Here is a 25249-nt window from a genome sequence, read left to right as displayed (position 1 = left end):
CTGCAAGCTGACATTTCTGCTCTTCCCATGTGTAAACCCAGTGTGGGTTTGCTGGATTTGGTTTGGTTTTGTTTTTTTTGGGGTTTTTTAAATGCTTTGGAGATTGAGGGGATTTCAGAAGTTAATTGTTTCCCATCTTCCCTAAACAGAGAGGTTTTTTTTTTTAAAAAAAAAACAAAACAAAATTGTCAAATGTTTTGGTGTAGAACAAGGCACTGTAAATAAAGAAAGCGGTGGTCTTCACTCTAACTTTCTTAAGCTAGTTGCCTCCTTTCCTACCTTAAGCAGAGAGGAATAAAACACTGGAGTAGGTTCCTTGTAGCTATGTCATGCACACAGGTAGGCTGAGTAGAGCTAGCTGTGATCTGGGATGAGGGGTTTCTGTTTGTCTGGGGTTTCTGCAGGGGAAGTGGTAATCCCAATTGCATTTTTTTTTCCGAATAAAACAATTAAGGTACTAAAAATGAACAGTAGGGATTATAAAACTCCTTATGTGTACAGTCCTTGCAGTGCAGCAAGCTGCTGGTGGTATTTTTTAATTGTAACCATCACTGCTGCTTTAACTGTCATTTTACATTTTGTTTGCTTGGCCTGTAAGGAACCTTATGAATGGCTCTGGCTGGTAACCTTAGCCTCGACCTTCAGAGAGATGTTGGCCTTCTTAGACCTGCTCCTGGTCCGTCTCCTGCACAGCATCCTTTGCGATTTTAGTCAAAACAGTGTTTTGTTTTGATCTTGTAGTTGCGAAGGAGAGGGTGGCTGCTGTATGAGCGCTGAGTGGGAGGACCTGTGTTGGCTTTTACAGAAAGAACCCTAAAATGGAAAAGGGACTCTGTGTACGCTGTGTGCAGGTTTGTAAAAAATCACCACAGTGTACCAGAAAATAGATCTGTGACCATCTTTCAGACATGGTTTCTGATATGTTCTGCTGGGTGCTGAGCTGAGAGGAGCACCGACAACAGTCCTTCAACTAGTAACTATAGTGATTTTTTTTTTTTTCCCCTGACTTGAAATTTGCAATATAGGTTTGCCTTGGCTGACATTTCCAAGGCCCTTTTGGACCTAGGAGCTTAGGAACTATATGAGCTAAACCTGAGAAGCTGTCACAGTCTTTTTTTAATGCAAGCTGGCCTCATCCTGGTAACGTGGGAAAACAGAGGCTTTTTTTGCTGATGAATAATCTGTTGGCAGGTTCTGCCCCGGTGCTGACAGCACCAGGAAGCGAGTCTGCGTGTCACCGGGCTCTCTCCTGCGCGGCAGGCGTAAGCTACAGCCACCAAAGGTGCGAGGTGGTAGCAGAGATTGCGTGGGAGAAGTGCCTCCCCTCTGTACCTCGCTGTCTGGGAGGAACTGCTGCTTCTGAGGGCTTTTCCCTGTGACTCCCGGTTTCTTGGCTGGCCTCTGGGATGGAGCATGGCCTAGGATTGGCTACAACTCTTAGATCTGCACACGCAGGCCAAGCGAGGTGCAGCAGGCCTGTAAAATAGGTGCTACGTTCTCTTCCTGACCACGCTATAAAGCAAAGGAAGTTCTTTTGGTGAAATACACTACGCAGGTATTTTCCTCCCAGTTAGACTCCTAGTGTGGGCAGTCCGAAGTCCCTCTGCGTGGTGAGTGAAGTCTCCGAGGGGACAAGAGCAAGGTGGCTTGTAGGTTTGCTGGTTGTTGCCTTTTGATGGGAACAGAGGGGTGAAAATGCCATTTCCCTTATAGGAAAGGTAGCTCATCTGACATGGGTCAGTCATTTGCGTACTTCTGGCCTTTTGGTGTAGCTGCGGCTGCTCCCCAAGTGCTGGTAAACAGCATTTTTTCACTGACTCAGCTGGAGACCTGGGGAGCTCTCGGCAACCTATTCCCTGCACTACTGACGTCTGAATCCTCGGCTGGAAAACTTCTTTGTATCTGCAGTGAATTCTGGTGGTTCAAGCAGTGTTGAAAAGGCAACTTGTGAAGTCTTGGCTGTTGTTGCTAAAAGGAAAAGTCCCCTGGGAAGCACTTAGGAGGAGGAGTATCCTGTCTGGGAAAGAAACATCTCTCATCCCCGTTGCTTTAGAAGGGAGAGGAGAGGCCTGTGTTTTGGTGCAGCATGTGAAGCCTAGAAAATAAATGAGATGTAAAAGCGGCTTAAAAGAGAGAGTCTCTGAAGCGATGATGGGTGGTGTGGGGGAGACTTGACTTGCAAGCCTGAGGAACTGGTTGAACCAGAACTTTTGCAATTAAAGTGTTGGGATTTACCTCTGTCTGTCAAAGCTGTGACAGGTCACCCTCGATTCTGCTGAGCAACCCTGCTGAAGATGACTGTTCCCTGGCCCCGGATGGGAGTCCTTAATGCAGGCACTGCGAAGCGTGCCAGATGGCAGATATCTCCACGTGCTCGCAGTCTCTTGCGTAGATCCCCCAAAATATCCGCTGCAGTCAGGTACACCCCTCACCCCCTTAAAAATAGTTGTGTCTGGATACTTGCTTTCCTGGGCGGGGAGGAACATTCCTTCCTTTTGGAAGGAAGTAGATGGGAGTAATATAGAAGGAACTTGAATGGTTGTTTGTCCACGGTGGTGTTATACCAGTGAATCAGTATATTGTAATATATATATATATATTACAAACAGTACATTGCAATAGGTGGTTCTTAGTTGAATCTTTGTAGTTGTCTTGCTCTAATCCATATAATAGCATAAATAATCTCTTGAAAAATTCTCCTCAAAGTTTGCATGAGGATTAACTGCTGTGGGAGGTCAGCACTGCTGGCCTTGGAGTTCTGCAAGGCCAGGGTTAAAGTCAGGGGCATCGGTGTAGTCTGGGCTTGGTATGGGCTGAGGGGGGTTGTTACTGACTTTAGGGTGACGGGCGTTTCGGGGAGCTGAGGTGAATGCCCGGGAGGCACTGGAGTGTGTGGGTGAGTCAGGCTACTATCTTACTGTTTTGTTTATGAAAAGAAACCAAAACAGTGTGATCAAATTGGATGCTGCTTTTTGTTTCAGCCTGCGTGTAGGGGGGGGAAAAAAACCCAACAACCCACCCCGAAAACCCACACGGGAGCTATAAGGAGGACCGTGTCTCTGTGATGAGGACCAGAGCAGCAGACATATTTAGAAGACTGTTGCCAGAAATCAGAAATTTGCTAAGGAGTTTGTGGGATGTGCTTGTGTGGCAGAGTACCACAAGCCACATGTACTCCTCTGAGATAAAACAAACAAGGTGGGGGTTGCCCCTGTCCAGTTTTCAGGGGGCTATGTTTTGTGTTACTCTCTGTACCTGCGAGATTGTAAGAGAGTACTGAATTGATAGAAGATGCGTAAGGGTTGATGGGGTGCCTGTTCGAGCTAGGATTTTGTTTGTCTTGGTCTATTTCTAGCAAAAGATACAGGCTGCGTTTCTTCAGGTCTGTGAAAAGTCACTTTTTCAATTAGTAGTGTTTTTCCGAAGGTGCTACTTACAGTCTTTTCCCCTTAAAATGTGTAAGTTAGGGGATTCAGGCTTAGTAATTGTCAGATATTCCACTGAGTTTTTTTCAGATACATGCCTGTGTGTGTGCTCATAGCTAATGTGTATTTCAAAGCGTTTAATGGCAGACATTATAAACCAATGCAAAATCAGCTTAAATTTGCCAGCTATATTTTTTTACACTGTTCTGAAAAAACAGACATTGTGAGAAGGTTTCATTGTGGTTTTCTTTAGCAGACCTGCAGGCCAACGTGTGTATGAAGAGCTTGGTAAGGCTGTGAACGCACAACCTGTGCCCAGGGGGCGAAGGTGGCCCCCTGAGCTGCCTAAATGTGTGGTTGGGCTAATTGCAGAGGGCTTCTGCTGACCCCTGCCTGGCTTACGCCCGGCGCTCCCTTTCCCTGGGGCATGCAGCACCATAACCTGAAGTCACTATCATCCTTTAAAATTACACGTGAGCTTCTTCTGAAATAGCTTCACTTTAAGACAAACCCCATCCGAGGTAAATTTTGCAGATTTACATTATCCTTAACCCAATTTCGGTGTGGTTGGGTTCAAGATACCACTTTGAAGTGTATTTTGTCAGTTCTTGCCTTCTAGCTTCTGCCAAGTGCCAGCTGCTAATCAGCTGACCAGTGACATTTGGATTAGGAATTAAACTGTTTCTCCTCTTGGAATGGGACATGTGATTTTTATTTTTTTTTTTTCCCCATTGCTTTTGCTGTGTACCTTGTGAGGCAGGGCATGTACGCTGCGCTGCTAGGTAGGATATTGGCTCCTCTGTGTTTTAGCAGTCTGGTTTTTTGAGTGTACAAGCCAGGCAAACTGATGAAGGATCCCAAGTGAGTTACTGGGTAAATGTCGAGGTATCCCAAGCGCTTTGGTGCTTTTAGCAGCACAGATTTCGCTGGGGCAGAGTGTGTGCCATGTCCCTAGATGTAATCAGGAAGGAAAGGAAGGTGTTAGTGGATTTAACTGTAAGAAGTTGTATAGCCCAGAGACTCGCATTATCTAGCCTCACTTGTAAGTTTATGCAACATGTCGGAGAATGGGGCTAGGATTGTACACGGGGGTGGCTAGTTTCTTTCTTAACAGCTGTATATACCTAAGAGCATATTTAATGGCAGAGTTAGCCCAGTGCAGTCATGGGAAGACGAGTTTTCTGCAGTCGTCTTCCCAGGAAAGAGCCTTCCATGTTAAAACACAATAGTTTCCAATTCAAGCAGTCCTGCAACAGCCTTGCGAAGTTGTCAGTTACTTAGTATAAGAAAGCCTAGTTTTGGGATTCTGGCTGGGGAAAATACAGGGTTTAACTATCCAACTCGGGTCTTGCAGAAGTGTTCTAGTAGTTATATAGGAACAGGTTTCTAACCTCTGGTTGCGACACCAGCAGTGACATTTTGGATCTAAGGAGAACGTGTACTGCCATAATCTTTTTATTGTCGTGCGCCTTCTCCCCTTTGTACAGGAGCTTGTCAGCAGTTGAGGAGAGCAGGTGGTACGTTATAAATGTGCTGAAGACAAGCTGGAATCCACTTTGGGTTTAGCACTTGCTGCCTTCCAAGCTCACCCACCTGCATTAATCATGACTAATAAGGGGTCAGAACTGACTAGGTGCTGCACACTTGCATTGAGACTGGAAGCCGCTTCCTTTGAAGGTGACTTTTTTTCAGTGAAAATAGTGATTTGGCCAGACTGAGGCTGTGCCTGTTGGAACAGCAGCTTGCCAGCTGCAGGACTTGCTGCTGCTCTTCTGGAAGGTCACAACCGATTTGCCTTCATTTGTACTAAGTGTTTACCCGTGTTTCACATGTGGAAGGAGACGGGAAGTCTCTGAGGAGAAGCATGCCGTAAGCAAACTCGGTTTATGGAGGAGTTCTCTTTTGATAATGAGAGGTAACTGAATAAATAAGTTTTCCAGGAAAGGATGCCTTCTTTCTTGGATGAAGGGAAGTGCAGGATGTCCTTGCGGCGGTATCGTTTTGGAAACATGCCTCCGTAAGCCAGATACTGGCTGCTGTACTTTTTTAAATGTAGGAGCAATATTGACAGTGATTTATAAGCACAAGGAAAAGATTTGGAAAGGCTTAAGTGAAACACAGTTGCAAGGTAATTCTCTCATTTGTGGCAGAAGTCATTAGGGAAACTTTCCTTTTCTCCTTTTGTGGGAGGTCCAGGAATTGCCACTAAATGAAGTGAAGGTTATTGTTACTGCCTACAGTATGATGCAGTAGAAAGCAAGCAGAGGAGAGCTGCTGCAGCTCCTCTAACGTGAGGAGCTCTCGCTACCCTGTTGCCAGAGTATCTGAGCCCTGGCACAGTCTGGGAAAATGTCCTTCCGTTCCTTTCAGGGCTGCTGGGAAAGAATATATTGAGATATGAAGGTGAAGCAATGCAGAGTATGTGTGGCCAAGTCAGGAATTGATCTCTGGCCTTCCAGATTGAGTGCTTTAATTGCAGTCTGTGTTTTCTCTCAAATGCTGCCCCTGTGTGTTTTAAATGGGTGTGCTCTTGGCACACATGTGATTTGGGCATAAATTTACGCTTGCTTTGTGGCAGAACCCATGCTGACATCAGGACCCCAGGCCATGTGTCACAGGATTGGATTAAAGACTTTTTTGGAACAAGATGCTTATAGCATCTGGTTTGCTTCATGATTTTGCAGAAACAAATTACGTACCGGTGACGGGTGATCTCATAGATTAAAAATAAAAAAGCCATCAGCAGCTGAGTTCCCCAAGCAGAGGCTTTGCGTGCAAGTACATCCACCCCACAGCTGAGCTGGAAGCTGGTGCTGCCGTGAGGACAGGTAGATCTGATCTTCATTGATTCACTGTTAGGAACATGCTGGTTTTACTTCCTATTTGGTGTTCGTAGGGCTATAATAGGGAGGTGACCCCAAAATATGCCTGTGTGAACTTAAGCAATCTGGCATGCCGTTCTCGAGGGTGAGAGAGTAAAATACATGGTCTTCTGAAGCTATTTAAATGCACAGCTGTAATTCAGGTGAAATCTTAGCTTGTATCTCCTTTATTTCTGTAAGCTAAATGATGCTTGCAAGGTTGACGTGTGCTTTTGCTGCACAACTCTAATGGCAGTGGTAAAATAAACTCGGCGCTTGTCTCTTGAAGAAGTGCAGAATGCTCCATGAGAAGCATGATGTGGCCTGGTTCACGCGGGCTTTCCCTGAACATCGGTTTCTGTTCAAAGCACCATAGCAAGCAAGGTGAACCCTTGGTTTGATGCGGTATGCCTGTTTTTGTGACTTCACTGCTATCCTGGATTGTGCGTGGAAGCTATTCAGGTGTTGCGGGAGTGAGCGATGTAAAATTCAGACTTTCAAAGTGGTTTAAAATACTTTACATCAGCGCCGATGTGAGAGGAGCACAGAAGTGCAGACCTATTGCTTTACGTGCCTTCTCTGCGCGACCTACCTGCTAAGTCAGTGGTGCTTTAGTTACCTGTCATGAGCCTCTGAAGGATTAATTGCTTCTGACTTGTGAAGTGCTTCAGAAATAAAGACCTTCTCTCCAGCGCTCAGCTGCCGCCTTGGAGGAGCGAGCTGGATCGACAGGAAATCCCTGCCTTACGACTGCCGTGTTCATAGGAAGGTATTTGTGGCTGCTGTTGACCCTTGGGCTCTGGTCAAATAACTCCCTCGGTGACCTTTGGCAAGAAGTATCTAATACCTGAGGATATGCAAATGATTGGTGGCATGAAAGACACGGCGAAATTCTTAAAGAAAATATCCTTTTAAGTTAGGAGAAGGATCTGTGAAAGCATGTGTGTGCCTGCATATACTTGCGTGCTGACGCACCTGCCTTTCTTTTTTAGTCCGATATTGTAGCATCTCTCGTTAGGCAGGCATACGCATGGTGTGCAGGGAGTAGATGAATAGCATGGATCCCTCTGGGGTTCAGCACAAATAGGCAGGAGGCGTTGGCTGGAGGGAAGAGGCAGTGCCTTGTCTCTTTGGGGACAGAGCTGGGGTAAGGGCAGGAGATAAGCCAGGGTGGCTCAGTGGCTGGGATGGAAAGGTTCGCTCTTTGTAGGATCCCTGTTGCTTTGACTAGGGTTCTGCAGGTGTCCCGTCAGGCAACTTACACGCTTGAGAGGTACCCGCGAAACTCATCCGATGCCTGTGCCTTGGTTCCCCCTCGCAGTGCAGGCGGTGTCGGCAGGATGCTCGTAACCGTCTTGGGGAGCAGGTGGTGTGGACGCTAGCTGATGTGCACTGAACATTCCCTGGGAATTTCAGCAAGCGCTGCTTGCGAAGTTGAGTGTGTTCTGACTTAAGCTCTTCGGTGGCTGCCTGTTCATTACAGCCCTTTTACAAGTCAGTGAATGTAAGATGACACAAGAAGCCAGCCACAGCTGTCAACTGGTAAGATCCTGCTGGTTCTTACGTTTGTTTGGGTTTTTTTTAATTGATTACGATTGTAAGGAAATAAAAAAAATGCATTGCATAGCACTGATGTGTGGATTGTGGAGTGACAAAGGATGAAGGAGGGACAGTATGGCAGAGAGAAAGGGAAGGGGCAGCACAGACTTGGGTCAGGCTCTGTCCTGGGGTGCCTTGAGTGCGTATTTCTGGCAAGAAAAATTCTGCTGAAAGTCAGAGCCTTTCTTTTGGCCTTTACCCATTGCTTTTGAGTTAGAAGATGTACTTACGGATATGTGAATATGCGTTTACCCTTCTGTTTCTATACCCGTTTACCAGTTGTGGTTTGAACTGTTGTGCCGTCTCCGCTTTTCAGTGAACATAAAGGCCCCTGTGTGCTACGTGTCACACAACTTGTGGTTCTGTGCATGGCTGTTCCCCTTCCCCTCTGCAAAGCAGACAAACAGATGGTGGAGGAAAGGCTTATCAAATTATTTTACAAATGAGAAACTGAAGCCCATGAAGATGTAGCAATTCGATAAGGGCTATGCAGGAAAGCAGTGACGAAGCCTTGTATTAAATGCAAATGTAACTCCTTGTCTGGCGTTTTAACCACAGTGCCATTAATATTCATGTCACCATAGTATCGAGGAACTTTCCTCACGGACTCGGGCCCTGTGTCACATAATGCAAACACAGAACAAAGACTGTCCCTGCTCCTGGGAGATGCCTGGCTGCCCCTGCCTGGGCCTGCTGAGGCTGAACACTTGCCTTCGGTACCAAAAGACGCTCGTGTGCTGCCGCCTTAGGACACGTATTCAGAAAGACGCATCGCGCGGTGCAAGCGGCCGTAATCTTACAGCGCATCGTGACGTGATAATTAACACGCAGTATCTTCTAAGGATCTGATGTTCTTCAGAGACCACAGGAAACACACAAACTCAACCTTGCTCACACAGCGTTCGACAGAACATGTGACAGGATTAAACGTATTGGATTTTTTTTAAAATTAAAATGATGCTATTTTTGGAGTGGGACAGATGGTGGTTTTCTACCTTTTGCTTTTGTTCTAAACTTAACAACATAAGAAGCTCTTACGTCGTACCTTGAAGATTTTTCTGCTACCGAGCAGGCTTGAAATGCATATATTGATATATTATATGTAAGTTGGGATTCTCAAGCAGTTATGTAAGTTCATTTGAGCTGATGAATTAAATCCCTAATAATTATGGGGCCTGTGAGTAACAGTCACGAGACTGCAGGTTCTGGACCCTGCAACCCTTTCCTGTTTCTGGACATCTGACAAATGAACAGACAGGCATATGCCGATTCATATCTCTCTCCTTCCTCACCTGCGTATATGTGGAAAAACTCAAAGCCCTGCTTCATGTAGGGCTGATTTTTTTTTTTTTTTTTTTAAATTTTTTTCCCCTCCTGTGCTGAATGATGGATACTGTGTGTTCCTGACTGTACCCAGTGGCTTGAATTCCCTGAGAGCAGCCTGGTGGGGTAGTGGATACCTCTCTTCGTGCTTGGCATGTACTGAGGAGTTGAAAAGTTCATTGCTGTCTTCAGGGTTCGTTTAGCATATCCTCTTCTAGAGGAATATTACGTAGGCCTTCAGTTGAGTTTTTCTGTTACTCGGTGAGATGGCGCTTCGGTGGCTCAAGAGCACACCTGCAGTTATATGGGGGAGCTGAAAAGGTTGAAATCGGGATTCTGGGGTTTAAGCAGAAGAGACTTGTTTGACACAAACCTGCATACACTCTTGCGAAGCTCTTGGAGTATCGTGTTGGCTGTAAGCTTGAGCTTTTCCTCGAATGTGTGTATTAGGGTTTCTCTTGTGTTTTTCGTGCTGCTTTGCTCACTAGGGATGCCTGAGTGCTACCATAGTAGTCAAAATTCCTAAATGTCTGACTTGTCTGTTGCCATGGGCTCTCTTTGGATCCTTGCATAATTGCTTCCCAGATGGAGTTTGCTGTTACCATAGCACTTAAGGGCTCCAGTAAGCCTGCTCTGGCTGGCCCTTGCAAGCAAGTCCAGCTAAAACCAGGCCCAGCCCTGGCCAGCTTAGTCTTGCGTTCTCCTTCCTCCCCACCTCCAGCTACAACCTGCTCTCTGCTCAACTCGTTTTGTTTTTTTCTCTCCTCTCCTGCCGATGTGATTCACCGCTTCCTTGCCTTTCCAGTGAGGCTTTTCAGCTGCATGCAGTTGCTGCAGCTTCTTGCTGGCTTTGCAGTTCCAGTCATGTTCACTCAAAACCAGTCATGCTCCGCAGCATGTTTATGCCGTTGCTAATTTCACTGGGAGATGAACGAGGTCTCAGATGCTATTAGCAGCTGCTTGGAATAATAGCAGCTGAAATGTGCTTTTCAGAGGGCCGACTGATAACTAAACAAATGAGTTTGTTTTTTTTTTAAGCTGTAAGTTATTCATGACCCATTACATTTTTTTTTTTTTTAGTCTTACAGTGGAAGTTCAAGGACTAAAATTGTCACAATAGAGAGGGACTGAGTCTGCTTTGCCAAGTAATCTACTTGGAGGCAGTGTATCTTGCTGCATAGCAATAAAACACTGCTCCATCAGCTTTGGGTTTCCAAGTCTGCCTGTCAGGGAGGAATCGAGTGGATGCACGGTCCTGTAAAGCGGAGCACATGCCTGGCAAACCTACCCACGTCGGCAGCTAAACGTGCTTCCTGCTGTGAAGGCCGGTACAGTTCCATAGCCTTTAGTGAGTTGCTATTTGTTTTGAAATTGCTGTCACAAATACCGTGAGACTTTAATACCCCTAAATTAAGGTGTCCAGGCTGTGTTCTGACAGTGTTCTTGGAGGACGGATAATGTGACAAGCTACTGCTGCCCTCGGACCAGAGTTTTGGAACAGGAAATGCGGAGTTAACGCACAGGATGAATCTTTCCCACTGATGATTTTAATATGCTTTATTTTAACAGCTTCTAACATGCTGTTGCGTGGCAGAGATTAGTTTCCTTCCCCCCCTTCTTTTTTCTCCCCTCCTTTCTCTGCTATATTGTGATTTACAGCTTCCTTTTTTGACTTTCTCCATGGAGCTGCCTGGGAGTTGAAGGGGTATCGTCTAGGGGAGAGGAGTGGCTGGCTCTTAAAGATCTGTCATGAGACAGGGTCCTGAAAAATGTCAAGAAATGAAGCTAACCAGCTTTAAATCAGACCTACCAAAACCCGGAGAAGTGAGGAAGAGACAGTTATGCTTTTGCCATGTCATCAATGCAGTGAAAATGCCTGTGACTATATAAATATTTTGTGCCCGTTTGCAGCTGTGAGCGTCGTGGCTAATAAACTACATGTTCACCCAAACACCCCACAACAATCCCTAGCCAACCAGTCTTGCTCTCCTAAAATCAGAAGAGGTAAAGACTGTGCTTCTGTTCTGTGTTGAGTGACGTTCCTGGTTGTATTATTTTGCACCGTTTAGGCACTCGTGGCCATGACTGCCATGCTAACGTTAACTATGACGTCCTGCCTATTTAAAAAGTGCCTAGAAGAGGGTGGAGCCTGTAAATCTAAATCTGTCTTGTCATGGCCTAGATATTGCAGCAATGACACTAAGCCAGGGCCCTGTAATTATGTTGGTAATATTGGATAATCACATTAGGATTCTCAGCTATGGTAAATCTGTGTAGGGCTAACTACGTCCCTGCTTTACTCTTGCTGAGAGTCTGACCCACGAGCTCTACGTGAGCTTGAGGCCTTGTTTTACCTGGGGAGAAGTCCTTTGCTGCGTTAGATATGCTAGATGCTCTATTAAGGCTTGTCTGGTGGTATTTAAAGACTGGAGCTTAAGGAGTGCTACAGCTGGAGCTGTGAGAGCTACTGCTTTCTTGAGTCTGGTAGTGAGAGGAGTTTCCAAAAAGCAAGGCTTTGCTTCCACACCTGGGGCTTTTTGCAGTATTGGATGCAGATTTCCGCTGTGATGGTGCGTGTCGTCTAATTGATGCGCATGACTGGAGATATCTTTGTAGCTGATTTTTTTTTTTCCCCTTTTTTCTTTCCCCCCTCCCACTAAATCAGTTGTGCAGCAGTTGCATTTTGTATCCGGCACAAAGCTGACGCAGATGCTGGGCCTTCCGTGCCCAGCAAACTTGCTCAGCATGAAGCTGCCTAGCAGATTGTTGTTGGCCAGCGATGGAGGCTTCTCTTCTTTTAAGCCAATAGAACATGCAAACCGTGTTGCTCATATGTCCACATTTACTTTGTGGAGACTCAATTCTTTCCAGCTCAAATGTGAGCCGCGTGGAGAATTTCTTGCTGCTTAAAATGGTTATCATGGGTGGAAGAGTGCAGAGCCTCACGCCTAAACCTTGAGACTTCTGGAGCTGCAGGGCTGCGTGTGTAATTCTCTCCGCCGCAGGCTGTCCGTGTGAAACGGAGGACTGAAAGTGAGTTTATGACCCGCTCTGCTCAGAACTGGTATTGGTGTGAATGTGAACCAAGTGAACTCAAATCTACCTTGATTTCCCAACGCTGCTTTCCTCTGGCAGTAGGACCGAAGCTGGGAAGCCCCAGCCTTTGCTAGGAGGAAAGGTGGTGTGTGCAGTCCTTGCATGCTGTGCGAGGAGGGGAGGTGGGTTGGTGGTTTTATGAGGCTGCTGCCCAGCAAAGTTAGAATATTCTTCAAGAGTTTTCCTGTGCCAGAAGGATGCTATCCTTGGAGAGCTGGACACACAGCCTGTGTCCATGTTCATCGTATAGTTTCTTTAGTTAAAGTATCACTGGAAATATTTATAAAACGAGAAGCTGCATTTCCTGTAATTCAGCTTAACTCGGAGCTCTCGACTTTTTTACAGCTGTCACTGTTGCAATCTTCTTTTGAATATGGTCACTGTTAAATTCCTGATTGTGTTGCAAATATACCTGCTTGGCTAATTTTCCATCTGCTTAGCATCTCATCTGGGAGATGCAGGTTTCAGCTGATTCTCCTGATATTTGTGTCTGTTTCAGGTTTCCTGTCTTGAAATACTAGGTGTCCTTTATGCTTTGTCTAGGTGCTATCTACTTTCCCCGCAGTTCTGAAGCTCTGATTCGCTCCTGCAGCCAGTGAAATGGTCAGAACATGGATGAAATTTGAGTGATCGTGACCGTTGCTACTTACGCAGACAGAGGTCTTTCAGCTGGAGTTAGTGGTTTGCCTTTTTTTTCTTTGCCCTCAAGATAACTCTTAAATGTTCAGACTCTTTAATTGGCGGTTGATGTTTCAAGATCTGATTTGATAAGTTTCCCAGAGCCTTTGTATCTCCACTCCAGTATGAAGCCTTTCAAAGTGCTGTTTAGGGGCCATGGAAGCAGCTCAAAGGAACAGACTAACCCACAACTGAAAGCTTAGTAAACCAGCCGGAATCTACACTGATTTTGGTTTTGTTCTAATGGTGTTTAACTCCCTGTGCAGGTGAATGTGGTGAGGTTAGACACGGAGAGCTGTATCTTTCCTCTTGGAACTGAGCATGGGGAACTTCCCAGGGACCGCTCCTGTGCACGAAAGGAAGCGTGGCACTTTGTTTTCTGCCGTCTCATTTGCTTCATAGCAGTTAGGCCTGTGTGGGCTATAAGGACTTGTATCTCTGCCTTTTAGAGTCCCCGAGCTGAAGGAGAACCCCTGCAGTACTGTGCAGAGACCCTGCTTTCTACCCTGCCGAGGCCAGTGGTTTGTATTCCCGATCTGTAGAGTTCATCTTAATAGCTTGCTCCAAATGCTACTCTAGGCGATGGTGGGGCAGGCCTTTTAGACTGAAGTAGTCCCTTAAACTTGGCACTGTTATGCTTTAGCATAAGTCAAGTGACTTAAACCAAAACAAAAAACAACTCAGTAAAGCTTGTTACTTCCTTTGAGGTAGAAAATCTCGGCTGAGAGTAGACCTGTTTAGTTTAGCATTATTATCTGCTGCTCTCAGCTGGAGAGTTTGTTGGCAGGGGATAAGGGGTTTTGTTTTGTTCTTGTTCAGAACGGGACTCTTTGGTTTATAACGCACAAACGCGCACACTGCTTGCAGTTAGAGGAACTTGGGTGTAGTAAGACCAGGAGATCCACAGTCGGGCTTTCGGTTCCGCAGAGACCACTGCTTGTTCTGTTGTCCGTGCAGTGTCCTGCGTTTCACCTCTCTGTTCTCATTGCCACCTTCAGAAAGTCGTTCAAGTCGCACTTAGAGCTGTGGCTTTCTGCGCGTGAGCCTGTTCTGTTTCAGCTGGTGGCTGAGCACACCCTGTCACTGCTTTGTGCTCGAGCTTGCAAGCTGTCGACACAGCTTAGCCTAGGTAAAGAAAATCCTAATTTTGTAGCCTGGATCGTGAAAAACAAACACCAATTATGTCCATGTACTCTAGGAACACGATGCAAGCCTATGCCTTTAGGATAGGCTAGGCGTTTTCTGTGCGTGCAACTTGAGGGTGAAGAATCTTTGCTTATATAGGTATAAAATAACATGTAAATACCCTAATGTGACCAGGGGATTATGGGTTTGGGTGGGAGAGTGAGTCATAGGCATTAATTAAATCCCAAACCCCAAGTGTCATGATGAACGACGCTCCAGTATGTGGTAATAAAACAACAAAATACAAACACAAAGGAGAACGTTAATACAACCACCACTGCTTCAAGTCTTTTTAGCCTTTTTGTGCTAGGTAATCTGGAAAAGACACCCTGGCTAGCATACCTCCAGCTGTGCAGGAGGTTGCGGAGAAAAGACTGGCAGGAGCTTGTCGATGTCTGTGGTGTGTAGGGTAAGAATCTGGGGTTGAAATCAAGTCAACGGAGAGTTTGGTGAGACTTCCTGATGGTGAGGGTAGCAACACGCCGCTCGAGAGCATGTGGAGGATGTGAGGGTAGTTAAAGAACAGGCCAGACAGATGTGTCAGGAGTGACTGCGGGCATTGTCAGTCCTGCCTATAAGCGAGAGGCTGAGTCAGGTGAAATCCTGTGCCAGGCAGTGACACGGTGACACAGGGCCACGCTTTTTCAGTGAGACAGTCCTGTGTTGCTTACCAGCATCCTGCTGTGATTTGGAGAGGGTGAAATGAGGCTGGAGAAAGCCTTCCTCTGTCCGTTAATCTTGTCTTCCTCGACCTACCTGCATTTGACTCCACTGGGGCAAGAATAAAATCCTCTTTTTTTATGCAGATTTTGTATGTTAGTCATAAAGCTATAAAACCACTGGAGGGAGAGATAAGTTTGAAGCCCCAAAGCGCTCACCTTTTTGGATGCTGCTTAGGTGGAGACGACCATGAAAAAGGAAGAAAATACCGGAGGCCACGCAAGTGATCCTGCAGTCATCTGTTTAACTGCAGTGAGTCTGGTGTCTTTGCTTGGGGAAAACTGAAGTGCCCCTTTGCCTGCAGGCTTTATAGTAGCAGACTACCTCCTACTGCCTTCTGAAAAAGCAGAGGGTGTAGGAAATGCTGTTTGACTGCATCAGTGATTAATCTTTCACCAGACCAAAGCCAGCTTGTGAGTAACAAATCTAATGTTCACTTTTAAGACTGGATTCTTGGCAACACTCAGGGCCCTTTGTGATACCTGGCAGTACTGGGAAACCTCTAAAAATGTTTCTTCCTGTTGGTAATATGTTGTGCCATACTGAAAATGTAATCAGGGGGCTTTCTGGGTGAACCTTCAGTCCCATCCTGCTAGGTCGACTTGCTGCTCTCTCTTACGGTGAGATGCTGCGGTTTGAGGGGTCTTTTCTGGACTTGCCCTGGTTGGACACCTGAAGGTGCCCTTCCAGCACAAACTTGCTTTCTGGTGACAGCCTGCAGAGCTCGTGTCTGCAAGGCAGAGCTCAGGGACGTGAGCTGTGTAAGCAGGGCCTTTGCTTCATACTGCTGCTATGAGCAGTGTGGTGTCACACTGACCCATGTGTTCTTTGGTCAGGTTCTTCATTTTTTGCCTTCTTTGTTAATTGCAGGTTTTCCTACCCTAGTAGCATCCTCTTTAAGACCATGACTTAAAGAACAGAGGGTTTATTTGCAAATTGCTTGTGTTTCTGACAATTTCCATCTCAAGGAAGTGGAAGCAGAGATAACGTTCCAGGTTGAACTCAGTAAATCCTAGATTGTACCAGTGTTGTCTTTACTTCCTTTGATATAGCTGTGATCTCGGGTGTTACAGCCCTAATGCAAAGTCTGCCTCATTACTGTGGCTTCTTAATTAAACCTCGAACCACTTTAAAAAAACTTCTTGAGGGAGTTGTATTTTTCTTTAAAGGTGTTAATGCTGACATCTCTGTCTAACTTGAAGGGTGTTGTAGATGCTTCATGAAGCAGAAAAAACGTGCAGTGATCCTGACCATTCCAATTCCTTGTTATGTATCAAAGCAGAACACTTCACAATACAAATCCCAGTTTCTGGGCACATTTGGTAATAAAAAGGGGTAATATTGGCACAGAAAACTTACTTTGGGGTGAAATATCCCGCCCTGGAAACAAAGAGCTCAGAAGTGACGGAGAAGTTGCATCAAAAGGGGAAAGATGGGGTTTGAAATCATACGTTTTTTTGCAGGTATGCTGCAGTGATACCCTCCTGCTGGGCAATGGAAGAGTGGAATAAAAGACAGCAGAAAGAATATATTAGCACAGATTAATACCGGCAAAAATAGCACTATAATCCTAATGCCCATCATAGTTGACTAGTGGAACTATACTTAAAATAAAAAGCCCGTATAAAAATTAACCTGCAAATATTTGTCTGTGTGGAGGGTGACACAAGATCGTCACGCATGAGACATGATCAGTAAGGGGCTGTTGCCCTTTGCTTTCCTTCCAGTTATCGCCATGTTCTTGGGACCAAGTGTGGTGCTTTGTACAGGAGCTGCTGGACGCGTCTCCTCGGGGCAGCGAGACTCGTGTTGTGATGCACAGTAATGCTTTCCAGCAGCAGGGGGAAGTTTTTCTGAAGGTCTCTCAGCTCAGCAGCCCCATTGTGGTCTGAGGAGAGAATCCCGGGGCACCTTGGTGTTTTTTCCCTGCTCTACAGATGAGTCACTTGGCCATCTTCATCCTTGGTGGGGAGAACGGAGACTGGATTATTCTTCCACCTTTGTTGAGAACTGGCACTAAGAGCTGCAGGAGAGAAGCACTGGCACATCTGAGTGCTTTTCCCTGATGTGCTTGCAGAGCTTGATGCTAACATTAGCAGAACTTGGACATTGTCTAAAATAATTACAGATGATTGTATTGCTTAACTTTGCCCGAAGTGTTTTTCTTGGCCTTTTTTCTTTGTGGTGAAGGGTAAGTGATTCCAACATTGAGGTTTGCCGAAGCCGTCTCTGTCCCTGGAAAAGATGCCCCAATGTTTTGGTGCTTGATGGTCAAGAATTGTGTATATTATGGATCCACAGCTAGGGAAAATCTTCTTTTTTTGTTAAATGGCTGCATGTTATGCCACCTAGAGAGAGGCGTCAGAGGTGCAGGGTGGCTTTCTCAATACAGCAGCAGAGAGAAAAAATGGTTCCGGTGTTGCCAAGTGATGATGTCCAGTAGTGGGTGACGTGCAGTGTCTGTGTGTCAGCTGGTTGTGACTCTGACCACGGGGAAAAATAAGTGTTGGGAACGGTGAGCTGCAAACACCCTGCGCAAGGGAGTCGGTGTGGTTTTCCTGTAACTGGGTTACAGCATCCTGGCTTGGGGGGGGGAAGATTAAAAAAATCTGAATGAGCCTGCCCCTTCTACTTAAGAAAGTAAATGCCAAGGAAGTTCTTCTGGCTTGTGAGATAAGGCAAAACATGACATAATTCTTGATGGATAAGAATCTGTAAGTGTTTGGATTGTGCAAATGAGGAGCGGCTTTGTGCCTGGTTCAGCAAAGCACTTAAAATTAAGTGCCTGCTAGCACAACCGGAGCTTAAAACGCCTTGCTGGCTGTCCCTGGAGGCTAAATGTTCCTAGGGCAGTTGTCGGGGACATCTGAAAAGCACTTGGCTGTCCCCTCAGCTTCAGCACTGAAGCGGGGTGGGCTGTCTTGCATGCAGAGCTTGGAGGTGGATGAGATAGAGCTAAAACACAGAAAGCTGGAAACAATTCAGTGGAAAACCACATGTGTTGTTTGTCCAGCTCAGAAAAGAATTTCACCCCTGAAGAATAAAGTTTTTAGTGGCATCCAGAACGCTTATCAGGGACTGTGGTAATTCCAGATATTGTTGATTTGTTTGTAGAAGGGTGATGGAGAAAATCCAAAGTGAAAATTTTTCTTTTTTTTTAAAGTGGGAATTGATGATTTGATAGTTGGCTCTTTCATGCCCAAAGATTTGACTAACTTAACTGAGAGGAGGTGCGATTCTTCCTCCTCAAACCTAGCTGCTCTCGGGTTATCTGACATAGCCTTGGAAAAAAAATGAGGGATGTGATCTAAGACACAACTTGAAAATGTCTGCAGAGGGAAGACGCATCCATGCGATAGAGATGTTTTTGTAGCTGTTATTGCAGAGCTCAACCGTGCAGCTGGGAGATCATCGTGCTACGTGTCTCGTTCGTTCCTGTGCAAACAGCATTTAGCGTCTCTGGGAGGTACTTTCAGCGTGGTTTTTAAAAGGAGGTGTTCCGCCTAATGGTGTTGGGATGAAGCTATTTCTATTTCCTTAGCATACCTGCTGTCCCTTGCCGAGGGTGGTGGATTGGCATAGCAGGGTAACGCAGAAAATGCAGTGTGTTTTGGGAACACTAATGGCTTGTGAAGAGGCCTTTGGTCCTGCAGATCCTGTGAAATCTGCCCTGCTTCACTTTGTGTGTGCAGGCAGAGTCCAGCCAGTCCTCTTCTGGACTATGATTAACTCGGGTGAAGTGCTCTGTTGAGCTGGGGCTTCAAACGCTGTCTGGCTACGGTTGAATTTGCTTTATTTTGGCTCAGCATGGACAAACCAGGCTTGTTGTGGGGACCTGTTGTCTGGCAGGCACAAAACCTGCCTGCAGTAACACCTTGTTTTCCTCTCTGCTGTTTCAATGTTATCTGATAGGGTGTGTTTGAAGATCTGGAGCGGAACTGAAACGCAGCTCGAACAGCTGAGTAAGCGATGGTGTGTGACGATACAGTGATCGTGTCGGTAGGAAGGGGGTTCTCGGGGCAAGCTATTGCTGATGGTTTCCCCACCATCGCCACCGATGGTGCCGTCCCAAAAGGACAAGGTGGGCCTTGGCTGTGCCGGAGGGCGGTTGTGTCCCTCGAGGGTAAGGCCTGCGGTGTTTGGCGTACGGTTCATCTGCTGTGCCAGCACTTACGGAGCTTGGCTAATTTATGTGTTCACCAGCGACAGGCAGCTCTGGAAGAGCTTATCACAAAAGGGTGATGGAAGGAGCAACCCATTTCTCTGTAAACTTCCCCACTCATTAGTTAGGGCAACTTGCTTAGGAGCAGCATCTTGTGCTTGTTTGCGGATCGGTGTTGCTGGTTGCAAGAGGATTCCAGGCTTGCAGTACACGTGAAGCACTTGAATGAAGCAGAGTGCTATCCTCTTACCTTGCGAGGAGCTAAGGGAGGGGATCACGTGCGGCTTTGTGCGGCTGGTTTTACCTAGCTTAGAAGTGCTTGCCTGGCTGTGAGGAGTTCTGCATCCTGCTGAAATTACAGAAGGGCTGAAAATACAACTACCAGCGCTGGAAACTGGCCAGTACAGTGACAGAAACCTGCATGGAAAATTGCTCTGGCATCTGTATTGACTGGAGATAATTGGAACTTCCTTTTTTTTTTTTTTTTTCTTTTCTTTTTCTTTTGAGCTTGTCCTAAAACCAGTTAGCAAGAACAACAGTCAGGCCAGAAGCGTGTGGCAAGGTAACCACGTTCCCGTGCTGCTGTAGAGGTAGATGCAGGCCTGTGCGCAAAAGGCAGCGATGTTTCCCAAGAGACCGATGGCTGTTGTTGGCTCAAAGCTGATGGTGACCGCAGTCCTGACTGCACACTACCTGTTCAACAGTGTTAATGTGCCTTAAGGATGAGCCCATAAATATCTTTTTATGTCTCAGAATGAAAGCGGTATTTTAGCTTGTGTGGGAAAAGAGTTGCCTTTCCTTCGGAACTCTGAACGGCAGGCACGCGTTTATGAACGCAGGGGACAAGAGAAGCGACCTCTGAGCTGACCCTCGGGCTTAGTTCTTGCGTCTCTCCCTTCTGGTGCTTGCAAAGTCTCTGCATTTGTTTGCTCTACTGCATCTGAAGCCTGGACTGGTCTCTGGCCGTTTGCTTTCCATATGTGTACTGGAACAACAGCTGTACCGGCAAAGACAGGAGGGTGTTCCTGGCGCCTGGGTTACTTTGCCGCTCAGCTCTGCCTTGCATGTGCCACAGCTATCGGCTTTGCTTGAGGCAGCGCCGGCTCTTGAGCTGACCTTGGCTGGCTTGGAGTTACGCAGGTCCCAGCGTGTCTGTCTATGGTATGGGAGCTGGCATCGCGCATTAGAGCTGGCAAGTGCTGGCCGTTGGAAGGGTTGTCCTGCTTGCCGTTCACTGAAAATAGAAATAAATGGTCCTGTAATGTGCATCTGGCAGTGCTTCATGATAATTGCTTGTCAATTTGTCTTTGATCTATTTCCTTTCAACTTCGCCCAGATTTAGCAGAGTTGGGGGTTGGATTGGAGGAAGGAGGGAGAAATTGGTTGTGGTCTGAGGCTCTGGAAGCCGAAAGTAGTCCTTGAGGCCGAGGAGGTGGTAATGTCGTAGATGGTTGGGTGCAAGGAGGAAGGGTTAACCAGCGGGGAGCAGCTGTTAGCAAGATAGTTAAAAGCTAAAGTGAGTGTATTAATTTCAGCATGATGCTGTGAAACACCATCAGAGTTCAAATGAGTGCCGGGCGACTTGTCCAAGCAAAACCTGCTTGTTCAGCGTGGCGGTGACCGGGCAGACAGCCGGAGCTGGGCGGCGCCTGTCCTTACCGCTGCGACCCGCACCCATCAGCTTCTGCAAACGGGTCCCTCTCCTGCTGTGTAACGCTGCACGGTGGGTGAAAGAAAACGCTTGAATTCATTGGAAAGTCTTTGGTAGGCAGCGTCGGCTGCGGTCCAGGTGCTTGATAGCTTGGTCCCTTCCTGGGCTGCGCTGAACAGCATCACTGTTCTGGGCTGTCTTCAGTGAAAACTTCAGCCACCTCTTGGGTCCTCCTTCTGTCATACCTTGCTGAAAAACGTGAACTGGATTTTCTGTCTGCTGCTTACCCACAAAGCCACTGTTTTTGAGGTAGCTGTAGGAGTACAGGCCCTTCTGGAACCGCTCTTTTAGCGTAAACCTGAAGTACTGGCCACAGTTGCCAATAGAAAGGTTTCAAGTGCTTCAAAATACTCCAAGTGTATTAGCTAGTAACCTGCTTGTACGCCTGAACCCCGGACCTTAAAACGATGGCGTGGCGTTACTGTTAACCTTTTTTGCAATGCAACAGTTCCGGGCGAGTGCCGTTTTCCTTAGCGGGATGCGGTTCGTGAGCAGTCGGTGATAAATGTGCGAGGGACTTGGGAGGTGAAGGTCAGACCAAAGCTCCAAAATCATCTCTTGTGCACGAGGAAATCTCTCTAGGTCAAGGTACAGACCGCTAAAGGCATCCCTGCCCTTTCCAGACATTCAGATATACAGCGGCTGTTGCATGTGTTGCATGAGAAACCTATAAGCAGGTACACCTATAGCTCTGACCTAGGCCGGGAGAGCCCTGCAGCCCCAACACTCCTGGAAGGAGCAGGATTCCAGTTGTAGCTCTGGCACGTGGATGTGATCAAGCCCCGTCTCTGTAAGTAAGTGTGCGAGGCATGAAAGCCGGTGGCCTGACTTCTCTGCCCCATCTGTGCACCTGCTGCTTCCTTTGGTAGCCAATTTGCAGGTGTAGGTTCTTGGTATTCTTAAAATCGGCCCGTGTGTCCTGCAAATGGACCCTGATCTTGTATTTGGAGAGCCGCGTGTGTGTGAGGAGCGTGGCAAGAAGCCGCTGGTCTTCGGGCTCTGTCCCTGCCCCTTCCCGCTTCCCCCAGCCTCCTGCTGTTTCGCTGAGCCTTCCGCAGTCCCCTTCTCTGCGGGCAGAACCGGGAGTGCTGAAGCCAATTAGCAGCGCAAGGTGTAACCAATGCAGAGAAATTCGAATTAGGGTGGTATTTCTCGCACCTTTTCCGATCTAAATGTGGAATGACTACCTGAGGGAAGTTAGACATTCTTGATTGCGTTGTGCCTTTCTGGACTAAACCCTGGGTACAGTCAAAGCCTGGGCTCAGTAAACTGTAGTTTGGAAGGAATATCATGGTCCGTTTTAACGGAGGCAATCAGACCAGATGGCACATTAGTTGTTTAGAAATTAAAACTTTGCACCCTCTGTCGAATGGATGTGGATCATCAAATTCTGCTTCTCTGGTGGCAAAGTCGCTTACTCTAGATTGCTGTGTAAAAATTGCTGTATGTACCCTGATTAAATCAATACTTGTTTTCTCTGGAGAGAAGCATGCTGCTTTTACTAGTAGCAAAATTGTCATGCCTTAATCTGCAGTCAGTGGGAGTTTAATAATAAAGTAACCAAATTGGTAGGTGTATTTGCAGACAAAATAAGTTAAATGATTTTGCACAGCTTCCATGTGTGGTGTCGTCAGCTGAAGTTTGCAGGAGTTAAAGGTAAGGGAGAGAAGGACAGGAGGATGTGATTTTTCTGATGACTTGTAGAAGTACCGTGACAGCTCTGCGAGTGTTGCAGGCCGCTTCTTCCTTGGATGCGGCTCCACCTGACGTATTTGTCTCTCGCTGCTTCGTTTGGAAGATGCTCTGGGCCGTATTTCTGTCGGGTCCCTACGTGTTGATGTTGCAGTCCTGTATCAGAAAGCAGTAACTTCCTTAATTTTTATTTTGTTTTTTGGATTCTAAATTTCTCTTTCCTTTGAGCTCTCGGGTTGGTTTAGCTATGTTCTCCATTGCATAGACTGTCGTTTTCTTTGCCACTTGGCCCTGGTGCCTTGTAAGCAAAATAGCGCGATGTACGTGCTCTAGCGAGGATGCTCCAGGAGTGACTCTGTTAATTAGCAGAGGATCCGGACCGGAGGAAAGGTACCTTGCCCAAAACTCTGCTAATGAGACGCTAGCAGTTGGCCTGAAGAGGTGCCGGTCCCCCTTCAGCTGCAGCAAAGATTTAGAAGGAGGAGGTCCTTGAATTTAGTGGATCTGCTTTTTTTTTTTTTTTTTTAAATAAAGTTTAATTGGTCTATTTTTGCTGCTCAGCTCGTGTTTCCTTCTGCTGAGCATAGTGCTGTAAAGAGAGACAGGGTGTCCCGCTGGCCTCCGGGCCTGGCGGCAGGGGCTGCGGGAAGGGGGCTGAGCCCCTCCGAAGGAGGGGGGGCTGCTGATGGGCGACTTCTGGCTTTTGCCTTGGGGGGGGGGAGTCTTGTGATTCCCAAAACGTTTTGATGATGACACAGACTCTGTAAGAGCATTTTTTTTTATTTGTTTAATGTTTTCTCTAGATTTTATCTGTGGTCCGTGGAAATATTGTACAGAAATTAAAAAAATAAGTCCAAACCTGATCTCTCCGATGATTTTAAAAAGCACAACGTGTTAAGAAAGTAGGGACTGGGGAAGTGGTGCTGGCCATGGGTCCTTATTTCTTACTGGCTCCGTTGTGGGTTATAAGAGCAGGGGAAAAAATCAGTAGAGCGCTGTCTTGCCTTTTTCCAACGTAGACGTCCTTTGGGCTAAAGATAGCACAGCGGGATGGGCAGATTCGCTCTCCAGAAATGAGACAAATGTGACTAGGGTAGAACAATAAGGCCACTGCTGTGGGTTTAGTAGTTCTTATAAATGACTTGTAATTTGAGATCCTCGACTTGAAGCGGCTTAAGGGAGAGAGTCGGGGTTATTTTTGTGTCTGAATTTGAGCGCTATGAAGAAATGAGGCCCTTCAGAACTACAAGGGTTTTAAAACCCTCTCTGGCAGGAGTGAGCAGCAGCTGTATAGCTTGCTGTATCCCAGGGCCATGTCCCATTTTTCCGAATTCGAATATCCATTTTGCAGCTGGATTATAGTTTTTAAGACCTTTAAATGAAGTCTTGACACTTTTTTCCCCTCTTCTTCTCCCCCCCCCCTTTCTGTTGCATCTTTTGCAACTTCTCTCCGGCTGCTTCCCGTTAGTTGTGCTTTTAAAAGTCAGTGGGGCTTCCTTGGAAAACCTGGTCTAGTTCCTACACAAGCTATCATGTGTAAAACTAAGGGTTTTGCATGCTAAGAGATATTTTTTGTTTAACAACTCTGGTGCTGACAGGCGTGTTATTTGCATAGGTAACTCTTCTGTGGTTGCTCTGGAAGATGGGCTGTAATGAGTGCCATAAAAGCTGTTTGATAACAAATGGGGAGGGTTATACTTTGAATACAGCAGTGTTTTCTGATCATTTGCTCTTTTCCAATCTTTTCTTAGTAAAAATAACTCCCAGTTTTAGTAAAAGCTTCAGTGGGCCTTTTGGCTGTGGGGTTTGATTTGTTAACAGCTTGTAAGCACCAGTTGTTGCAAGACTGGAGTTGTCAAATGCAGCCTATTTTAACATTAAATTTTACCCAAATGTGGCTTCCTTACTTGTCACGTTTTACATGATGGGGAGGAACTCATTTAAGTGCCAAATAACCGTTAGTAATAATTATGTACAAACGTGTCAGATGTAACTGTATATGTGTTGTTGATCTGGTGGTTCCTGGCAGCTTGTAAAGAATGGGATTCACCAAAGGGCTCCAGCTTTTAAAATGAGAATTCTTGGGGATGTGACTAGCTTTTTGTGGTGTGTAACTACAGCTCTTGGCCTTGTGCGACTTCTGAAGGCTATGGCGGCACCGAATCATAACTTACTATTGAGCCGATTCTGTAGAAATCCTTAAGCACAAAAGAAATATGTGCTGTGACGTCGGGTAACGGAGCGCGAATGAAGTGCTGTCAGGTTGTGGTGTCGACAATGTCGTCGTGCTTCCCTTTCCACCGTCGTGCAGCAACGTCTTGGCTACTGGGATCCGTGTGAGTCTCTGTTCTGATTCATGCTGATCTCTGGGAGCCAGGTGCGGAACTCTGATGCCTATATACCTCCATCCTCAATCGGCTTCCTATTTCTGTCCAGGGCTACAAATGTAAAACCCCTATATTTTGATGCATTGCGAACAGAGATGAAAGGCTTTCATCCCAAACAAGTCAAGTATGTCCTGGGAGTCCTGCCTTCACTAACAGCGATGACCACAAAATGAATTGTGTGTGGGTTGTTTTTTCCCTTGTTCTTCTGTCCTTTTTTAAAAGCACTAGCATCAAACCATGTGTGCGAGATGGGTTTCTTCTGATTGCACAAATCAGCTTTGTAATGTAACTCAGACGCTTCAGAAGTTGGGAAGCCTTTTAAGTTGAGGCCTTTAGTAATTCAGCGGATGATCTGTAGCTCTGATTTCTGTCCAAGGCAACGTTGCTGTTTATACTTCAGCTTTCTTCTT

The 25249-nt window shown here is 46.4% G+C and overlaps 1 protein-coding gene across 9 annotated transcripts in view; it reads left to right on the top strand.

Moving 5' to 3' along the window:
* Positions 1-25249, top strand: part of AAK1 (AP2 associated kinase 1) — an 85640-nt gene that overhangs the window by 1003 nt on the left and 59388 nt on the right. Inside the window, exon 2 of one of the 9 annotated variants that reach the window (XM_087762745.1) lies at positions 2251-2419. The exons of the other annotated variants lie outside the window; for them this stretch is intronic. Within the exon in view, the coding sequence (XP_087618871.1) occupies positions 2329-2419 (91 nt within the window). The 5' untranslated portion in view covers positions 2251-2328. The remainder of the gene's footprint in view (positions 1-2250; positions 2420-25249) is intronic. 9 annotated transcript variants of the gene reach the window in all.

The sequence above is a fragment of the Nipponia nippon genome, unplaced genomic scaffold (assembly GCF_047370975.1).
Source record: "Nipponia nippon isolate SJK-2023a ecotype South Korea unplaced genomic scaffold, ASM4737097v1 scaffold_27, whole genome shotgun sequence".
In the NCBI taxonomy this organism is placed as follows: Eukaryota; Metazoa; Chordata; class Aves; order Pelecaniformes; family Threskiornithidae; genus Nipponia; species Nipponia nippon.
The sequence above is the reverse complement of the archived record's forward strand: the minus strand, read 5'-3'. Positions and strand labels throughout refer to the sequence as shown.